Source organism: Callorhinchus milii, unplaced genomic scaffold (assembly GCF_018977255.1).
Source record: "Callorhinchus milii isolate IMCB2004 unplaced genomic scaffold, IMCB_Cmil_1.0 Scaffold55, whole genome shotgun sequence".
Classification (NCBI taxonomy): Eukaryota; Metazoa; Chordata; class Chondrichthyes; order Chimaeriformes; family Callorhinchidae; genus Callorhinchus; species Callorhinchus milii.
Genome location: NW_024704796.1, coordinates 220,744 through 238,199, shown reverse-complemented (window position 1 = coordinate 238,199; position 17,456 = coordinate 220,744). Strand labels below are relative to the sequence as shown.

General features: G+C 46.8%; 1 protein-coding gene across 3 annotated transcripts in view; it reads left to right on the top strand.

Moving 5' to 3' along the window:
- sh3d21 (SH3 domain containing 21) overlaps nt 1–17,219 on the top strand; it is a 32,914-nt gene extending 15,695 nt beyond the window's left edge. The window contains exons 5-17 of one of the 3 annotated variants that reach the window (XM_007906771.2): nt 601–688; nt 2,137–2,237; nt 2,992–3,058; nt 3,761–3,855; nt 4,910–5,005; nt 8,404–8,449; nt 9,990–10,058; nt 12,881–13,001; nt 13,631–13,698; nt 14,972–15,105; nt 15,830–16,068; nt 16,535–16,598; nt 16,807–17,219. In XM_007906771.2, the coding sequence (XP_007904962.1) occupies nt 601–688; nt 2,137–2,237; nt 2,992–3,058; nt 3,761–3,855; nt 4,910–5,005; nt 8,404–8,449; nt 9,990–10,058; nt 12,881–13,001; nt 13,631–13,698; nt 14,972–15,105; nt 15,830–16,068; nt 16,535–16,598; nt 16,807–16,848 (1,230 nt within the window). In that variant the 3' untranslated portion in view covers nt 16,849–17,219. Of the gene's footprint in view, nt 1–600; nt 689–2,136; nt 2,238–2,991; nt 3,059–3,760; nt 3,856–4,909; nt 5,006–8,403; nt 8,450–9,989; nt 10,089–12,880; nt 13,002–13,630; nt 13,699–14,971; nt 15,106–15,829; nt 16,069–16,534; nt 16,599–16,806 lie in introns of all 3 variants that reach the window. The other 2 variants (XM_042345505.1, XM_042345504.1) reach the window with 2 other exon arrangements.
- The last annotated feature ends 237 nt before the right edge of the window (nt 17,220–17,456 follow it).

Sequence of the window (17,456 nt, the reverse complement as noted above, 5' to 3'; positions counted from 1 at the left end):
CAGCCTTGAAAATGTTCAAGGACTGAGCATCTACAGCCTTCTGGGGGAGTGAATTCCATAAATTCACTACCCTCTGAGTGAAGAAATGTTTCCTCAACTCTGTTCTAAAAGGCCCTTAATTTTAAAACTGTGACCCCTGGTTATAGACTCTCCTACCAGGGGAAACAGACCCACAGTGACTACTTTAAGCCCTTTAAGAATCTTATATGTTTCAATAAGATCCCCCCTAATTCTTCTGTACTCTAGAGAATACAGCCCTAGTTTACTCAGCCTATCCTCATAGGTCAGTCCCCTCATCCCAGGAACTAACCGAGTGAATCTACGCTGCATCCCCTCGAGGGCAAGTATGTCCTTTTTTAAATAAGGAGATCAAAACTGCACACAATACTCCAGGTGCGGTCACACCAAAGCCCCATACAGTTGCAGCAAGACTTCCCTACTCTTGTCCTCTAAACCTTTTGCAAGGAAACCGGACTAGAGACCGCCACAATGGGTTGACTTGATTCTGACATTCCGTTGCCAACCATGTTACCTGGCAGCCAGCTCAGCTCCAAGGTGTCGAGCCTCTGTCTCATGTTAATGTTTATCTCTCTCCTGCAGTTGGAGGACGGCTGGTGGCTGGGGAGAAAAAATGAAAAATCTGGGGCCTTCCCTTCCAACTTTGTCATTGAACTCCAGCACAGTGATGGTATCCAATCTGTGACCAGTCAGCCACTGTCACTATTAACTCTGTGTGTGTCTGTGTATCTGTGTGTGTGCGTTGTAGTCCTGTTTGAGGTGACCTGTTTCCTCTGATAAGACAATAGCTTGTGATGCTCAGGTGGGGGTGGGGGGAGTTGTTAGGCTGGGTATTCTGAAAGAATGAGATCAGATGGGCTTTCTTCATCCAAACCTATCCTGTGATCTCATCTCGATAACTCCTGCATCTACTAACTAACCCGTAGTCTCATTGCCTCACTTGAGGTCTCACATCCCTGCTGTTGCTTATCAGATTGATTTCCTCTTTCGTAACTCACTTCTCTTTCATCACAACAATTTGCTCTCTGAAAAAGCCCAAGCACTTCGCAACCTTAGCACTACTCCCACCTAATGTTATGACCCGAACTCACAGGTTGAGTTGACCCTCCAGTGCAGTGCTGGGGGAGTGCTGTGTAGATGGTGGTATCCTTCAGGTCAGTGTTAAATATAGGTTCCGACTGCCTATTCAGGTGAACGTTAAAGTTCCTATAACACTTTTGGAAGAGAGATTGTTTCTCCTGGTGTCCTGACCAACTACCCCTACCCCTATGTTTTGTGTGTGGGTCTTTGCTGTGTTAGCTGCTCTGCTTAACGACAAACACACTCACTCCAGATCTGTAATTACTCTAAAGTACTCTAAAGTGCATTGACAATTCATTGACAGATAAGTTTTCAACAAAATTGTGTGTTCTTTTTTTCCATACCTGATGGCTTTTCCAATTGTCTCTTCCTCTTGGACAGGACACACAAAAAGATGGATTCTCTGGCCATTTCTCTCCCTCTATCACCATCTTTATTGTCTAGTTATTGATACTACTCTGGTTGTTACTCCTCTGAACTTTCTCCTCTGATGTTCCAGACCCCAAATCCTCTGCCCCACACTCTCTCCCCCCCATTGCGTTGAAATCACTGCTCACTCCATCATCTCCTCCTCGTTCTTTGACAGGACGTCAGGACGGTTGAGTTTTTCCACTCCCCCAGCCTTTTCTTCCTTCTGCATTCTACAGCTTTCTAAACCACAAGCTTGCCCAACCATTGCTTCATAATTCATCCCATTTTCTCTCTGCTTCTTTCCAGACTCACTGGTGTTCTGTGCCCAGGGTCTCTGTTTCTCAAGACCAATATCATTCCCTCTTGTGGCATCAGGCAGTGATCAGCTTGGCTCAGAAGGTGGGGCCCACACAACACTCACACATTGTGGGTTCTGTATTTTGAACATGGGTTTAATGAGGACATTTACAGTGGCATCACAGACATGAATATCTCTAAGGGTTTTCTGCAGTCGTGACATTTTTCCTTCTCAAGCTGCTGCTGTGACTCAGAGCAAAGGAAAGGTAAATATTGCTTGTATGATTGTGTGGATAACTCATTCTCCGTGTGTTAATCTTCCTGTGTTAGGTTACAGTCGGAAGGGTCCACCAAAGGAGCCTGGTGATGAGACGATCAAACGTTGTCCGCGACTGTCCGATTCATCCTTGGAACTGAAACAGCCGAGCGAGGTAACTGCTGAGTAAAGCTCTGTAATAGCTCAGTAACTTAAATGCTCCATGTATTTTCCTAATGAACCATACCATCAGGGGTAAGTCCCACAGCTAATGCACCTGTATGTACTGTACGTGGGAGCTCAGAGTCAGGTTCGCTGTGAGGCCATCCTTATCGTAGATGACTGTGGAGTGCAGACAGTGTAGAGTTTAATACAGAGTGAGCTTTATTCTGTAATACTGAAGCTATTCTCTTGGCTCCCACTAGCGTGTTCTGCTACTCTCTGGCGCTCTTTCCCTGAATCCCTCTGCACTCTCTCTCTATCTCTCTGCTTTCAAAACCTACCTTCGCCTCACTCCCTCTCTTGCCTCCTTCAAGGCATGTCGCAAGACCCTCCTCTTCGACCGCGCCTTTGACCATCCTCCACCCCTACCCTCGCTGCCCTCCACTCTCCTCACTTCCCACTTACCTACCTTCCCCTTAACTTCTATCCTGTTCTGTCCTCCATCTATCCCACTCCAGCTCTGAAAAATGCTTTGGGACATTCTACAATGAAAGGTGCTTTAACAAGTGTAAGCTGTATCTAACTGGTGCTGTTCCTGAGCTGAGAGTCCTGGCCGTAAACTTCACTCTGTATCTAACCCTCTCTGGTTGTTGACATTGGGTGACAGAAGTGTGCCAAGTGTGGCGGAGGCTCAGAGCAATGCTCTCTTATGCTGGGGAAGAATCTGAAGCTTTGTGTTAACGTGAAGCTGTGTTTGTACTTTGCAGATTCAAGCTTTCAGATCGATGCGGCTTAAAGCAGGCAGAGCAACAGCGGTAGTTGCAAACCGAATGGGTTAGTCAATAAAGCTCCTTGTGTATAATGTGTAGAAAGCCTTTACACACTCTCTGGGTGTAGCAATGTGGTGTGGTGCTACAGTACACTGTGCTGGGGAGAGAGGCCGTATTCTCAACAACACCACATGGTGCTGTGATCCCTACACTCAGAGTAGATGCTGTAGATGGTGGCAGAGCTTTTGTACAGCATCTTTCACGTCGGGAGGACCTCCCAAGGCGCTGGACAATCTGGGAATTGGACCGGAGCTGAGGGTTGGGATCAGGATGGGTGGAGGGCTGGAAACTTAGGGGGAGGAGGGTGGCCAAAGGTCGATCGAAGAGGAGGGTCTTGAGACTGGCCTTGAAGGAGGCAAGCGAAGGAGCGAGGTGAAGGGATGGTGGGATGGAGTTCCGAAAGGAGGGTCAGAGAAGCTGAAGGCTCGACTGCTGATCGTGGGAGGTGTAAAATACAGTCCATGCACTTGCAGAGAGGATTGATCATTAGGGAGAGAAAGAAACCAAAAATAAATTTGGTCATTCACCTTCGAATCTAACTGTTGGTGTAAATTGGCTGCCATTTTGCCTACAGACTACACAGTCACTCCACTTTAAAGTGACTCCTGTGAAACACTTTGAGACGTCCTCTGGGCGTGAAAGGCGCAGTATCAAATGTAAGGACTATTGTTGCTGTTAGGTTTACGTGACCCAACTTTGCTTTCAGAGAAAGAATACTGCAAAGTGATATTTGACTATATTGGCACCTCAGAGGACGAACTTGAACTGCACAGAGGAGACGTTATATTAGTGTTAAATAAGGTAATTTGTTCTTTGATCTACATGTACAGCAATATTCACCAGCCCGTGACATCTACTCCTGTAACTCTGGTCTATTCCTCCTTTCCTGTCCCATCACTGGTGGCCAAGCCTTCAGCCGCTAGCCCCTGCTATCAAACACTTTCCCGTAATCCTCTTGCATGGTGTCCTCTCTCCTTATTGTCCACTCCACCCCCCTTCCCCCTCCCTATCCCCCCAGCTTAAAAATCAACACCTTCACGTTCCAGTCTGTTTCCCTTTCCGCTTGAGTTGGCCTTCATCGCCTCTGAACTGCTTGGAAACCTTCTTCCTGCGTAAAAGGCACTATTATATGTGTGAGTTCCGGCGTTAAATGTTTACTCCAAGAAAATAAAATCTTAACCATAAATGTTGAGCTTCACATGTGTCCTCTCCCGCTTCAAGCACTGTGAGCTGATCACCCCCATTCTCGCCCGGCTTCACTGGCTCCCCAACCCCCAGAGTATCAAGTTTAAGATCCTTCAAAGCCCTCCACAGTCTTGCTCTTCCCTTCTTCTGTGCTCACCCCCTCGACTCGGTGGGCATTTGCCAGTCCCACCATTGGCGGTCAGGCCTTCAGTCTTTTTGCCCTCACCCTCTGGAAGTCATCTGAGGATCTCTTTGCCCCATGTCCTTCGTAGCCAGACCCGTCTCAAGACCTCCCTCTTTGACCATGCCTTTGGTCATTCTCCCACGCCCCCTTGCCCTCCAACCCTCTTGATTCTAACCCCCAGCTCGAGTGCAAACCATTGAATGGACAGCCGTTCACTACAGCCATTGAGCCAGCTGACGATGCCTTTGATCTTGATGCCCACTAATCCTGGGAACAGCAATGTAAATCGATGTTTAAGGTATATGGGATATCATCAACACAGGGCAGAGACGTGCTCATGATCGCAGTACTGGAAAGCTTCCCATGGGAGAAGCAGCAGTGATCAGTCTCACAGCGGTTTGGGACGTCCTCCCGATGGGAAAGGCGCTATACAAATGTAACTTGTTGTTGTTGTTAATCCAAAGCTTCTGAATCTTCCGTTAATAGGACACGGGTGAAGACGGTTGGTGGGAAGGATATCTAAATGGAAAAGAAGGACTGTTTCCGGACAACTTTGTGACCTTTTACTCACAGACACCAGAGGTGAGTGCCTCTGGTCAGGAGAGACGTTGGATTGAGAATATGACAAAGCAAAAAAGTGATGAATAATCTTTATAAGACGTTGACAAGTCCACAAATGGGGAACATGTAGTTTTGGGCATTGTATTACAGAGAGGATATTAGAGATAGAGAGAGGAGTGTAGATTCCTGCGGATGATTCCAGAGGTTAGAACACAGGCGAGGCTATGGCGGAGTTGGAGGTCATGTTTTGAAAGGATAAGTAATGCGGAACTATTTCCGCTTGCGGGTGATTCAAGGACAAGAGGACATGAATGTAAGAGGAGTGAGTGTGACGGGAATATAGGAAGAATTTTCTCCCAGAAGGTTGTCAGCTCATCAAATGAGTTTCCAGCACTGTTGGAAAAGAGTCAATTGAGGTCATTTGAATGGAAACTAGATAAGTAAATATAGAAGAAGAATTTTAGTAGTTTCAGAAAAGAGGAAGGAATTGGAATTAGGAATGGATGTTTCATCAGAGGAGAAATTACTGACAATACTACAGTAGGTTGAATGACCTCTCTTCATGTCATGGATTTCTGTGGACCTTTGCCATTTGCAGTATTGAGAGCTTTACAGTTGTTGTCTTTTACCTCTTTTCTTCTTCACACACACTCTCCCATCTCCGTCTCCCCCAACTCCCTGTCTAACCAGGAGGTCACTATCCACTTCAGGATCTGAAGCCCCATAACCAACCTCAAGGGGGCATAAGCAGTACATGTGCCAACCAGTGTGGGCCCCAGCCCAGTCTGGCTTTCAGCCTCGGTGAGGTGCTCTGCCCTGCCTTTGAGTCATACAGACCAGTACTATTGCTGACCAGATCCCTGGCTTATACTGAGCTGAGCTGAAAGTCAGTTAAAAACTGACTTTAAAGATCACTAATATTCTCTCGTCATCCAAATTTAAATTAAATGGCTCCTCATCTCATTGTTCTCTAGCACATTGCCAGCTGCCAGGCTTAACCCTATCACAACATTTCAACTTCATTTTGCTCCCCTATAAACAACAACAACAATACATTACATTTGTATAGTGCCCTTCATGTGGGAAAAATGTCCTAGGGAGCTGGACAATCACTGCACTTTAGTACATCCTGTGAAGGAATCCGAGACTTCCTCCCAACGTGAAAGGCACTATTTCACATGCAAGGATTATTTATTTAATCAATTCTGTAAAACGCTTCAAGCTGTTTCTTCTGTTTGAATGCTGCGTTGTAGGTTGTACGTTGTAGTCTCATCTCTCCTGGGCCAGAGATCTTCCTGCAGATCACTAGCCCATAGTGTGTGGTTGCTGTGATCACACCTGGGTCCCGTCCGGCTCAGTGTGCCTCTGGATTACCTGGGAACAGCAAAATCTCACTTATTATTGGAATTCCATAGTGTAGTGGTTAGTGCGCTCGCCTTGCCAGCGAGATGACCTGGGTTTGATTCTCGTGTGGGGCAAAACTTTAGGCAAGATTCCTTACTCCACACACCTCTGTTTAGGCTGCAGTAAGCAGGAACCCGGTTGCTAGACAATTGGCGGATCACTTTCCGGGGTTAATAATCCCTTCAAAAAAATAAATAAATAATAAAATAATGATAATTTGGCCACTCAATCCACGATTGTCTGTGGGACACTGCTGTGCGCAATTGGCTGCCGCGTTTCATCCACAAAATACGCAATCAGTTCACTTTACTGTACAATCTGTGAAGCGCTTTGAGACGTCTCAATGACGTGATAAGGTACTATTTGAAATGCAAGGATTATTATTATTATTATGATCATTCCACTTATGGCTTGTGACTTGGCCTCAGGTGTGGGCAGTGTGTGGATACAGCGCTGGGTTCTGTGTAACTAATGAGCCCCTGTTGTTACCTTGAAATAAGGCAGATCGTGTCACAATCAGCTGGTGTCACCGGAGGTCACCAGGATTTCCAGACTGTGTCTCTCTGTGTCATTACGTGTGTATAAGTAAAGACTGACTGCACCAGGTGTACTTTGTTCCACACCCTTTGCTCTTGAAAGACATGGGCTGTCATGAGCTGTTGTCACACAGTGCATGACCTTGCCGACACACCTCACTCAACTTTTTAGCAATCAAATTGGATGGAGGGAGATCTGGTGACTGTGCCCACCATTCTGCATGGGGTGAGTTGTGAGTGGAGTCCTGCTGAGGAGAGAACCACAACAATAACAACAACAACTTGCATTTATATAGCAACCTTCATGCTGGGTAGCGTCCTGGAGCGCTTGACAGTGGCAGAGTCTGACACCGAGCCGGGGGGGGAGAGGGAGGGGGTTGGTGACCATAAGCACGATCAAAAAGAAGGTCTTTAGGTGGGATTTGAAGGTGGGGAAGGAAGGGGGCAAGGCGGAGGGACGACAACCTGAATTCAGTTCAGCAACAGGTGAAATGTCAAGCACTTTGAGACGTCTTGAAGACGCTATATCAAACGCAAGGATTATTATTTTTTGCTTTCTTGATTGGCGTGTGGAGCCTGCTGACTGTGATCGGTGGGGCGGGGGGCTTGTCATTGTCAGACACATCCAGAATGCTCCGTGCAGCATGAACTTACTTCCCACCGGCAAGGCGGAGGAGGAATTGAGGGAGTGAGTTCCAGAGTTTCAGGGCGTAGCAGCTGAAGGGGAGTAGACATGCGGCGGCAGAAGTAAATGCAAGCTCCTACGCATAGTCTGCAAGATAGGGAATGCACGTACTCCACGGATAGGATAGAACTTGCCAAGAGGGAAGATAAGAGATGTAGGGGTGTTAGTTGACTCGGGACTCCTTGTCGGGGCCCTAGAGGTGATACTGAGGAGAGAGCAATGAAGATAATCCCCATTGTTAGAGGAATGAGCTACGGACTGGGCCAATTGGAAAGTGTGGCCGCACTTTTGCCGCAGAATCTACTACAAATGCCCTCCTCCCGCAACAAACACGCTATAAATGTAGTTTGTGCCCAGCGAGCCTCTCGCTGTCTACCTGACCTCACTGTGGGAGGGGCGGCTCTGGACATACATGCTCACTGCGGCATTAGCAGGAAATGGGCATCACTCAGAGGCACCGCTGTCATCATTGTGTGTGTGTGTGTGAGTGTCTGTGTGTCTCTCTCCTCTGTATGTGTGTCTGTTTGTGAGTGTGTCTGTGTGTCTCTCTCCTCTGTATGTGTGTCTGTTTGTGAGTGTCTCTGTGTGAGTGTGTCTGTGTGTCTCTCTCCTCTGTCTGTGTATGTGTGCATGCCTATTTGTGTCTAAGTGTGTGTGTCTCTCTCTCTTAATTCCCCACCCTCCCACCAAAAAAATTTCCCCGCAATTTTTGGCAAATATTTCCACACTTTTCTATTGGTCCAGACCACGAGCAACGTTTTCTCATCCTTTTAACCTGTGCTTTTACATCACAGGCGACAGAGGGAATTCCGAGCAAATTTCAACCCACCAACTACACCTGTAAGTACACCCCAGTTTCTTACTCTAATAATTTCAGTTCAGGCTGACACAACTTTGCACAGGCGTACATTCTAATGACTTAGACCAGGTGGAATTTCAGACCTCAGAACAACAACAACAACAACTTGCATTTATGTAGCGCTCTTGATGCAGGTTATCGTCTTAGAGCGTTTGCTCAGTGACGAAGTTGGATGCCGAGAAAGGGAAGATGAGCGCAAGGCCTGGTCGAAGAGGTAGTTCTTAAGATGCTTGAGGTTGTTGTCGATGACCACTGTCACTGAGAATCAAGCCTCACCACTTGGAACTCATGCGTTCTAAGCTGTACGTTCCAATGCAGTGCTGGGGATGTGCTGCATTATTGGAGGTGCCGTCCTTTGGATAAAATGTTACACTGTTGGGGCCTGTTCCGGTGAACAGTTGAGATCTCATGGCCCTATTTCAAAAGAGAAGGGAGTTAGTTTGTCATGGTATCTTACTGACAATCCCCCACGGCTGTTTGTGCAACATTGCTGTGCGCAAATTGGCCGCAAATTCAATGTACCCACAAGGTACAAATGCTCCACTTCACAGTATATCCTGTCAAGCAGTTGGTGATGTGAAAGGTGCTATATGAAAGATAAAAAATTATTATCATAATCAGTATGTGGATGAGATCAAGGTACTACATTATTCTGCACAGCTACCACTTCCTTCCTGCCATGTTCATCTTGCAGAACTTACTATAAGTGCTGTAATTTTTAAACAACTATTTTGGGTCCGGTGGGTTATTGAATTAAGCATGGCCTGGTAATGTTTGTCAGGAACTGTATCTTGGATTGATATCAGACTCACAACTCAAATTCCCTATTGCCCTCAAACTGGTCGTAACCAAAGGAACTTGGATTGTAATCTACCACTTGAGGACCTTAGTGAGATGGGAGCAGGTGGGGGATGAACCCAAACCAACCCCCAATAATATGATTCTACACGGTAGGCTAGACTGACAAACACAGAGGCAGAGAAAGGGGTTTAACCCCACGATCGGGGAAACTCTGACTGGGTCTGAGGATTTCACAGGTTCTTCCTCCTGACTTATGTTGAGGAAACTGACTCAGTCATTAAACCACAGGCCACGTGGTGTTACGGCACAATGCTCACTCGGAGTTGTCTGGTTGGCACTGGAAACTGTTTTGAGTTCAGCGCATTTCACTGCCGCTGTTCTGTGGGCTGACAATTTCTGCGTGTGTTGAGCCTGTTGCCCTGCATGTGTCTGGAAGAGGAGTCTTTGCTGTACAGCAGGAGGCAGGGAAAGCATGGCCAAGGAAACTCTACGTTTTACTGTGTGCTTCCGAGGGCAGTAAAACTAAATGAAATTCTGGAGGTTTTGAGACTGAGATTTTAATTCAAGCTATGTATCCAACTTCCTTCAGAAGCCTTCTGCCAATGTCAGGTAACATCTTCTCTGTTTCTTGCTAATCTTCTTTCTCTCATTTGCACTTTCCCTACGTCAAAAAATGCGTTTGAAAAAGTGTCTCTCGCTTGCGTTTTTGCTTGATTTCAGCTCTGACACCAGATTCCCTGGAAGTAGCGAAGAAACCAGAATTACCCATTTGGAAGAGCGAGCACAAAGGTGGGGTGGCCGCAGAGTGTGAATCCTGGGGTGAGGGGATCAATGGTGGTGGTGGGAGCTTTGTGATGGGTCAGGCTTTGTAATGGACAGATGTTTGGTTTCCCTGTAGACCTAGTGGCTAAATACACTAGACGAGGTGATACTGAGCCACACAGACCCTGATGTAAGCCAGCTAACTAAGCCAAGAGGCCATTTTTAACGCTTGAAAATAATCACCTAAGCTTTGGGTTCTAAATAAGAAAGTGAAAGCAGATACACCAGCTATATGTTCCTGCACAAGGCTAGAGTTTTATAATAATAATCCTTGCATTTTAGCTCCCAAATAAAGTGGGAGAATGAGAAACTCAAGTTCACTTGTGAGGATATGATCCGATAGTGATTATAGAGGAGTAATTATTTGTAAAATATAATCTTGGTGGTTGAATGGAGGGATACACATGAATGTAATTGACAGTTGAGAATTGTTAGGGGAACCAGCTCAAAATGGCGAGGCATTGTGGGGTGGGGTGGCTTCAGGTACCGGGATCCCTCTATCTCTTTGTATACATTTATGGATGGATTCCCAAACCCAGTATAAGGCAGTTACATTTGCAGATGATCCTAGGATGAGAGGAACACTGTGGGATCAGAGTAGGTAACAAACTCCCTACAATGAGAGCATGATAGGGAATACACATGGGCTGATAGATGGCAAATTAAGTTTAATACAGATAAATGCAAGGTATTACAGTACTGCAAACAGGTAGTAAGCATATGAAACACATAGATGGGATGGAACTTGCTTGTCAAGGGGAAAGCTGAAAGAGGTACAGGGGTATTGATTATCTCATCGCTTGTCCTGGTAAAACAATACGAGGCAGCAAGAAATAGTGTGCTGGTCTGTGTTGCTAAATCATTGAGTTTAGATTCCCAGATGTCATACTCAAGCTGTATATTGCTGTGGTCAGGCTGTACCTGGAATACTGCATCCAGTTCTGGTCACCCATACATAAGGGGCTGCCCAGACCCCTACATGCAGTACAGAGGAAAGCAGCAAGTGATGATAAAATAAACTAGGGCTATTTGGTCTACAAAGGAGACATCTCAGAGGGGACCTTATCTAAGATATATAATACATTACAAAATGACATTGGTAAAGCGCTTTCAAGTCGGGAGGACAACCCAAGGAGCTGGACAGTCAGGGATTTGGACCCTAGATGGTGGTGGTGGGGGGATGGATTTGGTGTGAGTATGGGAGGTGGAGGATAGGAGAGAGGCCGAAGGTACTGTCAAAGAGGAGGGTCTTGAGAACATGCCTTGAAGGAGGCAAGGGAGGGAGTGAGGCAAAGAGAATGTGTGCTGGAGCTCCAAAGGGGACTTTAAATGGAATTGGGATCATAAATCCAGAACAATACTTTCAGATGCACTGAGACAGCAGAACAAGACGACACAGAGCACCAGAAGTATTTTTTTTTAACTTTGAGGGTAATTAACCGAATGAATGGAACAGGTTTCCAGGACAGGTGGTTGAGGTGAGGAAGTGGGAGGAGGGTGGGTGGATGTTCTGGAGGATGAGATCAGAAGGGGCCAAAGATTAATCTGAACATCTCAGGATCTTGTAAGTATCAGAACCAAACATCAGAACAATTAGCACTGAGGCAAAGACACATTTCTTCACACAAAGATGTGAAGACATGGAGTATCCTGACTGAGGAAGCTGTAGAGAGGGAATCAATAGGGTGTTTAAAAGAGAGATTGTAAATACTTGGGTAGAGATTTATTAATAATCGTGCCGTTTGATACAGGGCCTTTCATGTTGGGAAGATCCCATGCCACTATTCAAAAAGGGAAAGGAGTTTCTCTCTCCCGGTGTCCTGGCCAACAATCAGCCAGTTTGTCCAATCTGTCATCATCGCTGTCTGGAGTACCGCAGTTATTCTCTCCACCCTCACCCTCACTGTGCGCCCTGTACTGTGGCAATGTCACTGTGCCAGGCTATGTGCTGTGGCAATGTCACTGTGCCAGGCTGGGAGCCCATGTACTAAGCTGCTCCTCATGTACCAGTGTTGTGCACAGAATGAACAGCTCCTAAAGTGTCACAATTTTGTAAACTGCAGTCAAAGAACTGATAGTAATTGCTGCTGTGTTTTTGAAACACGTGCAGAGATTACCCACGTTAGCAAGGAGAGTGACACAACCAATGACTTCTCGGTCTGTACGTAAAATTGGGTTTAGCTGAGGCTCCTGAACCTCAGACGAACGTCAGACGAACGCCTGCTTTGAGGACGTGAATGTGTGAAAGCCACTTGCCGGCTGCACAGTGTTTTCTTTCCCTTTCTCGATTGATACCGTCTGTTGGGCATGTAAATAAATTCACTTTTTGTTTCTTTCTCCTTGTCGTGGGTGTATTTCTCTCTTGGCATCTCACTGCATCTCCACCTTTTCTCACACTGAGTGTGTGTGTGAGTACCTCTGTTTCTGTTGTTGTTACGGTTTCTCTCTATCTCTCTCTCAAACACATACACACAAACTCTCGGTATCCCTGTCTGGCTCCCGCTCACTCACTCTCTCTGTCACACTCTTACTCTCTCAGTCACTCTCTCTCCCTCTGTCACTATCTCTCTGTCACTCTCTCTCTCACTATTTCTGTCACTCTCTCTCTCTCTGTCACTGTCTGTCTCTCTGTCATTGTCTCTCTGTCACTCTCTCACTCTCACTATTTCTGTCACTCTCACACTCTCTCTGTCACTCTTTCTCAGTCGCTATCTCTCTGTCACTCTCACTCTCTCTCACACACTCTCTCAGTCCCTAATTCTCTCTCATGGTTTCTGTTCCTCTGGCAGATGATCAGACAGAAGCACAGAATGAGAAACCTGAGGCTGTTACTCCCGCAAACTTCACGCCTGCCAAGAAGGTGCCACCGCCTGTAAAAATTAAACCAACTTTGTTCAATTTTCCGAACAAGTGAGTTCTCAGCGTTGGCTCCTTGTCAGCAGCAACAACGTGTAGCACTTGCCCGGATTTCTGCAGAGATTGTTGTCCTTCTGTTACACTTACTCTCCACTACACTAACCCTAATCCTAACCCTGTGCTGTCCCTCCAGTGTGCTTATTACCCCCAGAAAAGCGATCCGCCAATCGACTAAAAACTGGGTTCCTACTCACTGCTGGTAAACAGAGGCGTGTGGAGTAAGGAAACTTGCCCAATGTTTTGCCCTGTCCGGGAATCGAACCCAGGTCCTCTCGCTTGCGAGGCGAGTGCTCTAAACACTGAGAGTATAGCTTAGTGGTACATGTGTCCCTAACCCTAACCTGTAGGCGTTTCACCCACAAAATACACAGTCACTCCACTTTACGATAGATAAAATGTGAAGCACTTTGAGACATCTCAATGATGTGATAAGGCGCTGTATATATCAAATGCAAGAATTATCATTATTAACCATTATGAGCCCAGTGTGGGTGGTCAGGAATGGGGTGTGTGCAAGCCAGGCAATGGGAAGGGAAGGTGCAAAAGAGGGAAAAGGAGCCAAATTGTTTCTTTCAATAATTTGTTGAAGCTGCCAATCACTGAAAGGAACTTTCTTCCCACAGAGCTAACGCAGAGCAACCTGGCCCACCACAGACAAGGAACGAAACTCAGAGAGACAAGATTGAACCGGGTAAGACATTACAACAACAGCACAAACAGTGACAACAGCAACCAGAGACACGCGGAGAATGGTTAGCGGTGAGAGAGGAAACAGAGAGCAAGGGAGTACATAGCAAATGTCAGTCAATATAGACAAATAATAAAAATACTGTACTCTAGTACGCTTTGGGGTTAAGACAGAGAAAGGAAACATTCTTAATGGAATGGATAGCACAAAGATCCAAGAGTACACGCTTTAAAGATAGGATTGCAGATAGCCAAGACCATAACAAAGCAACTGGGATTTTGTCTCTAATGTAGTAAACTCCTAATAACTCATCATTCCAGAGGGGAAATAATAATAATAATAATGATAATAATAATCCTTGCATTTGATATAGCGCCTTATCACGTCTTTGAGACGTCTTAAAGTGCTTCACAAGAGACACTGTAAAGTGAATTGACTGTATATTTTGTGGGGGAAACTCGGCAGTCAATTGCACACAGCAGCGTCCCACAAACAGTCGTGGATTGAAGTGACCAATTTATTATTTTTTTGAAGGGATTAAATTACCTCTGGAAAAGTGATCTGCCAATCGACTAACAACCGGGTTCCTACTTATTGCTGGTAAACAGAGATGTGTGGAACAACGAAACTTGCCCAACATTTTGCCCTGTCAGGAATCAAACTCAGGTCTCTCGCTTGCGAGGCGAGTGCTCTCACCGCTAAGCTAACCACTGAGCACTGAGAAACCGCTCAGATGACCCGTTATCAGGAGTGACGAGTTAGGCATACATATAAATACATAAATAAGTGTGGCCGGGATATTGACAGCTTGATGACTTAAGTGGCAGTGACCAGTTAAGCCAGGGTCGAGTTATCAGGAGTTCAGTGTGCTTTTTTTTATGTAGTTGGGGACTTGGAGAATTATAGAGAAGAAATCAAGAGCCAGGGAGAGGTTGCAGCTGAGCTGAGCTAGGGTGGAGGCAGGGATTAAGCCGAGGGTTGAACGAGGGGTTTTACTGGGGCTCAATAAGTTTACTCAGCGCTCTGAGGCACTGTCCGGCGTGGAGGGCGCTATATAAATCCAAGTTATTGTTGTTATTGTTCTTGAATACGAGTCAGTTCCACAGTGCGTTGTTGTGGGAGCTTTCAACATCCAGCTGTGTGTCTAGTGATCGAAAGAGGCAGTAATGTGGCATCACAGCTTGTGGTGGCTTGAAGATACTGACTGAGATTCTGTGCATGTTTGCGAAACATTCCTCACTTGATTTCTCTCTCTCTCTCTCTCTCTCTCTCTCAGAATTGATGAGTTTTGACATTCTCACAGTCTCCACGGAGAAGCTGAGCCACCCGACAGCAAACCGTGCCAAACCCCAGGGGCGCAGACCCCCCAGTCAGCTCGTCACCCACCTGGAATTGCCAGAGCCACCCCCGGTATGTCTGGGACGTAGGAACAGAGTAGGCCGTTCAGCCCCTCCAGCCTGATCCGCCATTCTATTAGATCATAGATTCCAGTAACTTTGCTGTGCGCAGTTGGCTGCTGCGTTTCGCCACAAAATTACAATCAATTCAATTTGCAGTGTATTCCGTGAAGCGCTTTGAGACGTCTCGAAGAAGTGATAAGGCATTATATAAAATGCAAGGATTATTATTATTATTATTACCAAGGCTGATCTGTGCCTCAAGCCCAATTACCTTCCTTTGCCCCCATAGCCCTTGATACCCTAACCTAACAAAAATCTATTCAACCTGTCTTGATAATTGAAATGGTTCCAGCACCCACAGCGTTTGCGGGAGAGATTTCCATATTTCCACTACCCCTTGTGTGACAAAATGCTTCCTTATTTTTCTCCTAAATGGTCTGACTTTAAATTCGAAGGGGGAACTAGATAAATACCTTAAAATGCATCAGTGACTGGGGGAGAGGCAGGTAAATCGGACTGAAATCCAGTTTACAGTATATCCTGTGAAGGGCTTTGAGACGTCTCGATGAAGTGAAAAGTGCTCTAGTAAATGCAAGGATTATTATTAGTAGTATTATTATTATTATCAGCCAGTGAGTGTGGAACTGTACTCCAGCATCTGAAGCCATAGAGGAAATGCCCAGATGCTACACAGCTTCACCATGTCTCAGTAATTTTTCGGTCTCATGTTGAAGCAGGTTCCTGTGAAGCCGGCTCCACTGCCAGCGAAGGCCAGTGCTCCTGTCCCCAAGGTGCCATTCCCTACCGTCCCCCCACTCTGCCCCCCCGTTCTCAGGCCATCCTCAGGCCTGCCCAGTGTGCCAGAGCAAGCGAGCAGGGGCAAAGGCGAAGGCACCTTGGCAGCCATTCAAGAGCTGAGAGGAGAGATCCACAGCCTTCACCTCAGCCTGGACCTGCTGAGGAACCAACATCAGTGAGTGTCAGCCTCACACACTTACGCCTCACACTCACACACGCACTAACTCTCCTCACACTCACATGCACTCACTCCTCTCATTCACACACTTGCTCCCCTCACACTCACACACTCAATCTCCTCACACACACACACACTTGCTCCACACGCACCCTCGTTCCGCTCACACACTCACTGCCCTCACATTCTCGCTCCCCTCACACACGCTTTCCTCACACATGCACTCGCTCTCCACTCTCTGACTCACTTTTCCTCATACGCACACAAACATACACTCTTCTCCCACACGTGCAAAACACACTTCCCTCGTTCACACACTCACTCATACGCACACTCCCCTTGCTCACACGCACACTCCCTCACTCATACACACACACTCCCCTTACTCACACACCCTTACTGAGTTGGGTTTGGCTGGGTGTGAGCAGTATAAGTCAATGGCATTTTGCCTCGCTATTTACAGGAAGGACATGACTGAATTAAAGCAGGAAATGGTGGAGGAACGAAACAAACGGACAGTACTGCAGGTAATCGCCCCCCCACCACCCCTCACTCTATCACAGTCACACCACACCCCCACCCACACACGCACCCACCCACACACACACACGCACCCACACACGCACCCACACACACACCCACACCCACACACCGCCCTTCCCGCCCTACGTCAAAGGCGTGAAACGCAGCAAATGCAAATTGTCATTCAAAAAGATCTCGCCGTTCCCATTGCAGATGGAGGTCGATAGAATGAGGAAATTAATGGCGTCCACGTGACGGAATGTGCCAGAAGCCCCCGCCTCACATGCTCTGAACAGGTGCAACCTCTGGGCTCAGTCAGTGGCTCCCAGTGATTGGAATTAAACACTGTGTGAGGACATTTTTACTGACTGTGCGAATGGTTAGCGTTTGCTGCTCCCTGGGGGTGGGGGTGAGGCTGTGAGTCACACACACACTCGGGGAGGGGAGAAGAGGGGAGGGACGTGCCGACAGCTGTGCTGGCGTTTGCCTAGTACTGGCTGTTGTGTAGAGCCAGCCATCGCCAGAGCCTTGTATCTCAGACCTTCCTGTACAAGCTGTGGCTGTGACCAGCGCAATTCCCTCCCCTCCATTATCACGTGATAAGGCCCTGGATCAAATGCAAGGATTATTATTATGGGATATTTTGGAGGGGGGCCGCCGGGTGTCTAACACATGCGTAAACCCATCACCGTTGCTTAAGAGTATCCAAACCCAACTGAGAATTCCAAGCTTCCCGCCTACACGTGGAAATCCCGGATAGATTTTTGGAATGGACTGCACGCTCTCTCTCTCTCTCTCCTCTCTCTCTCGCTCCCTGGAGCGACGTATCCTGTTTGCCTAATGCTGCAAACTACCTTTTAATT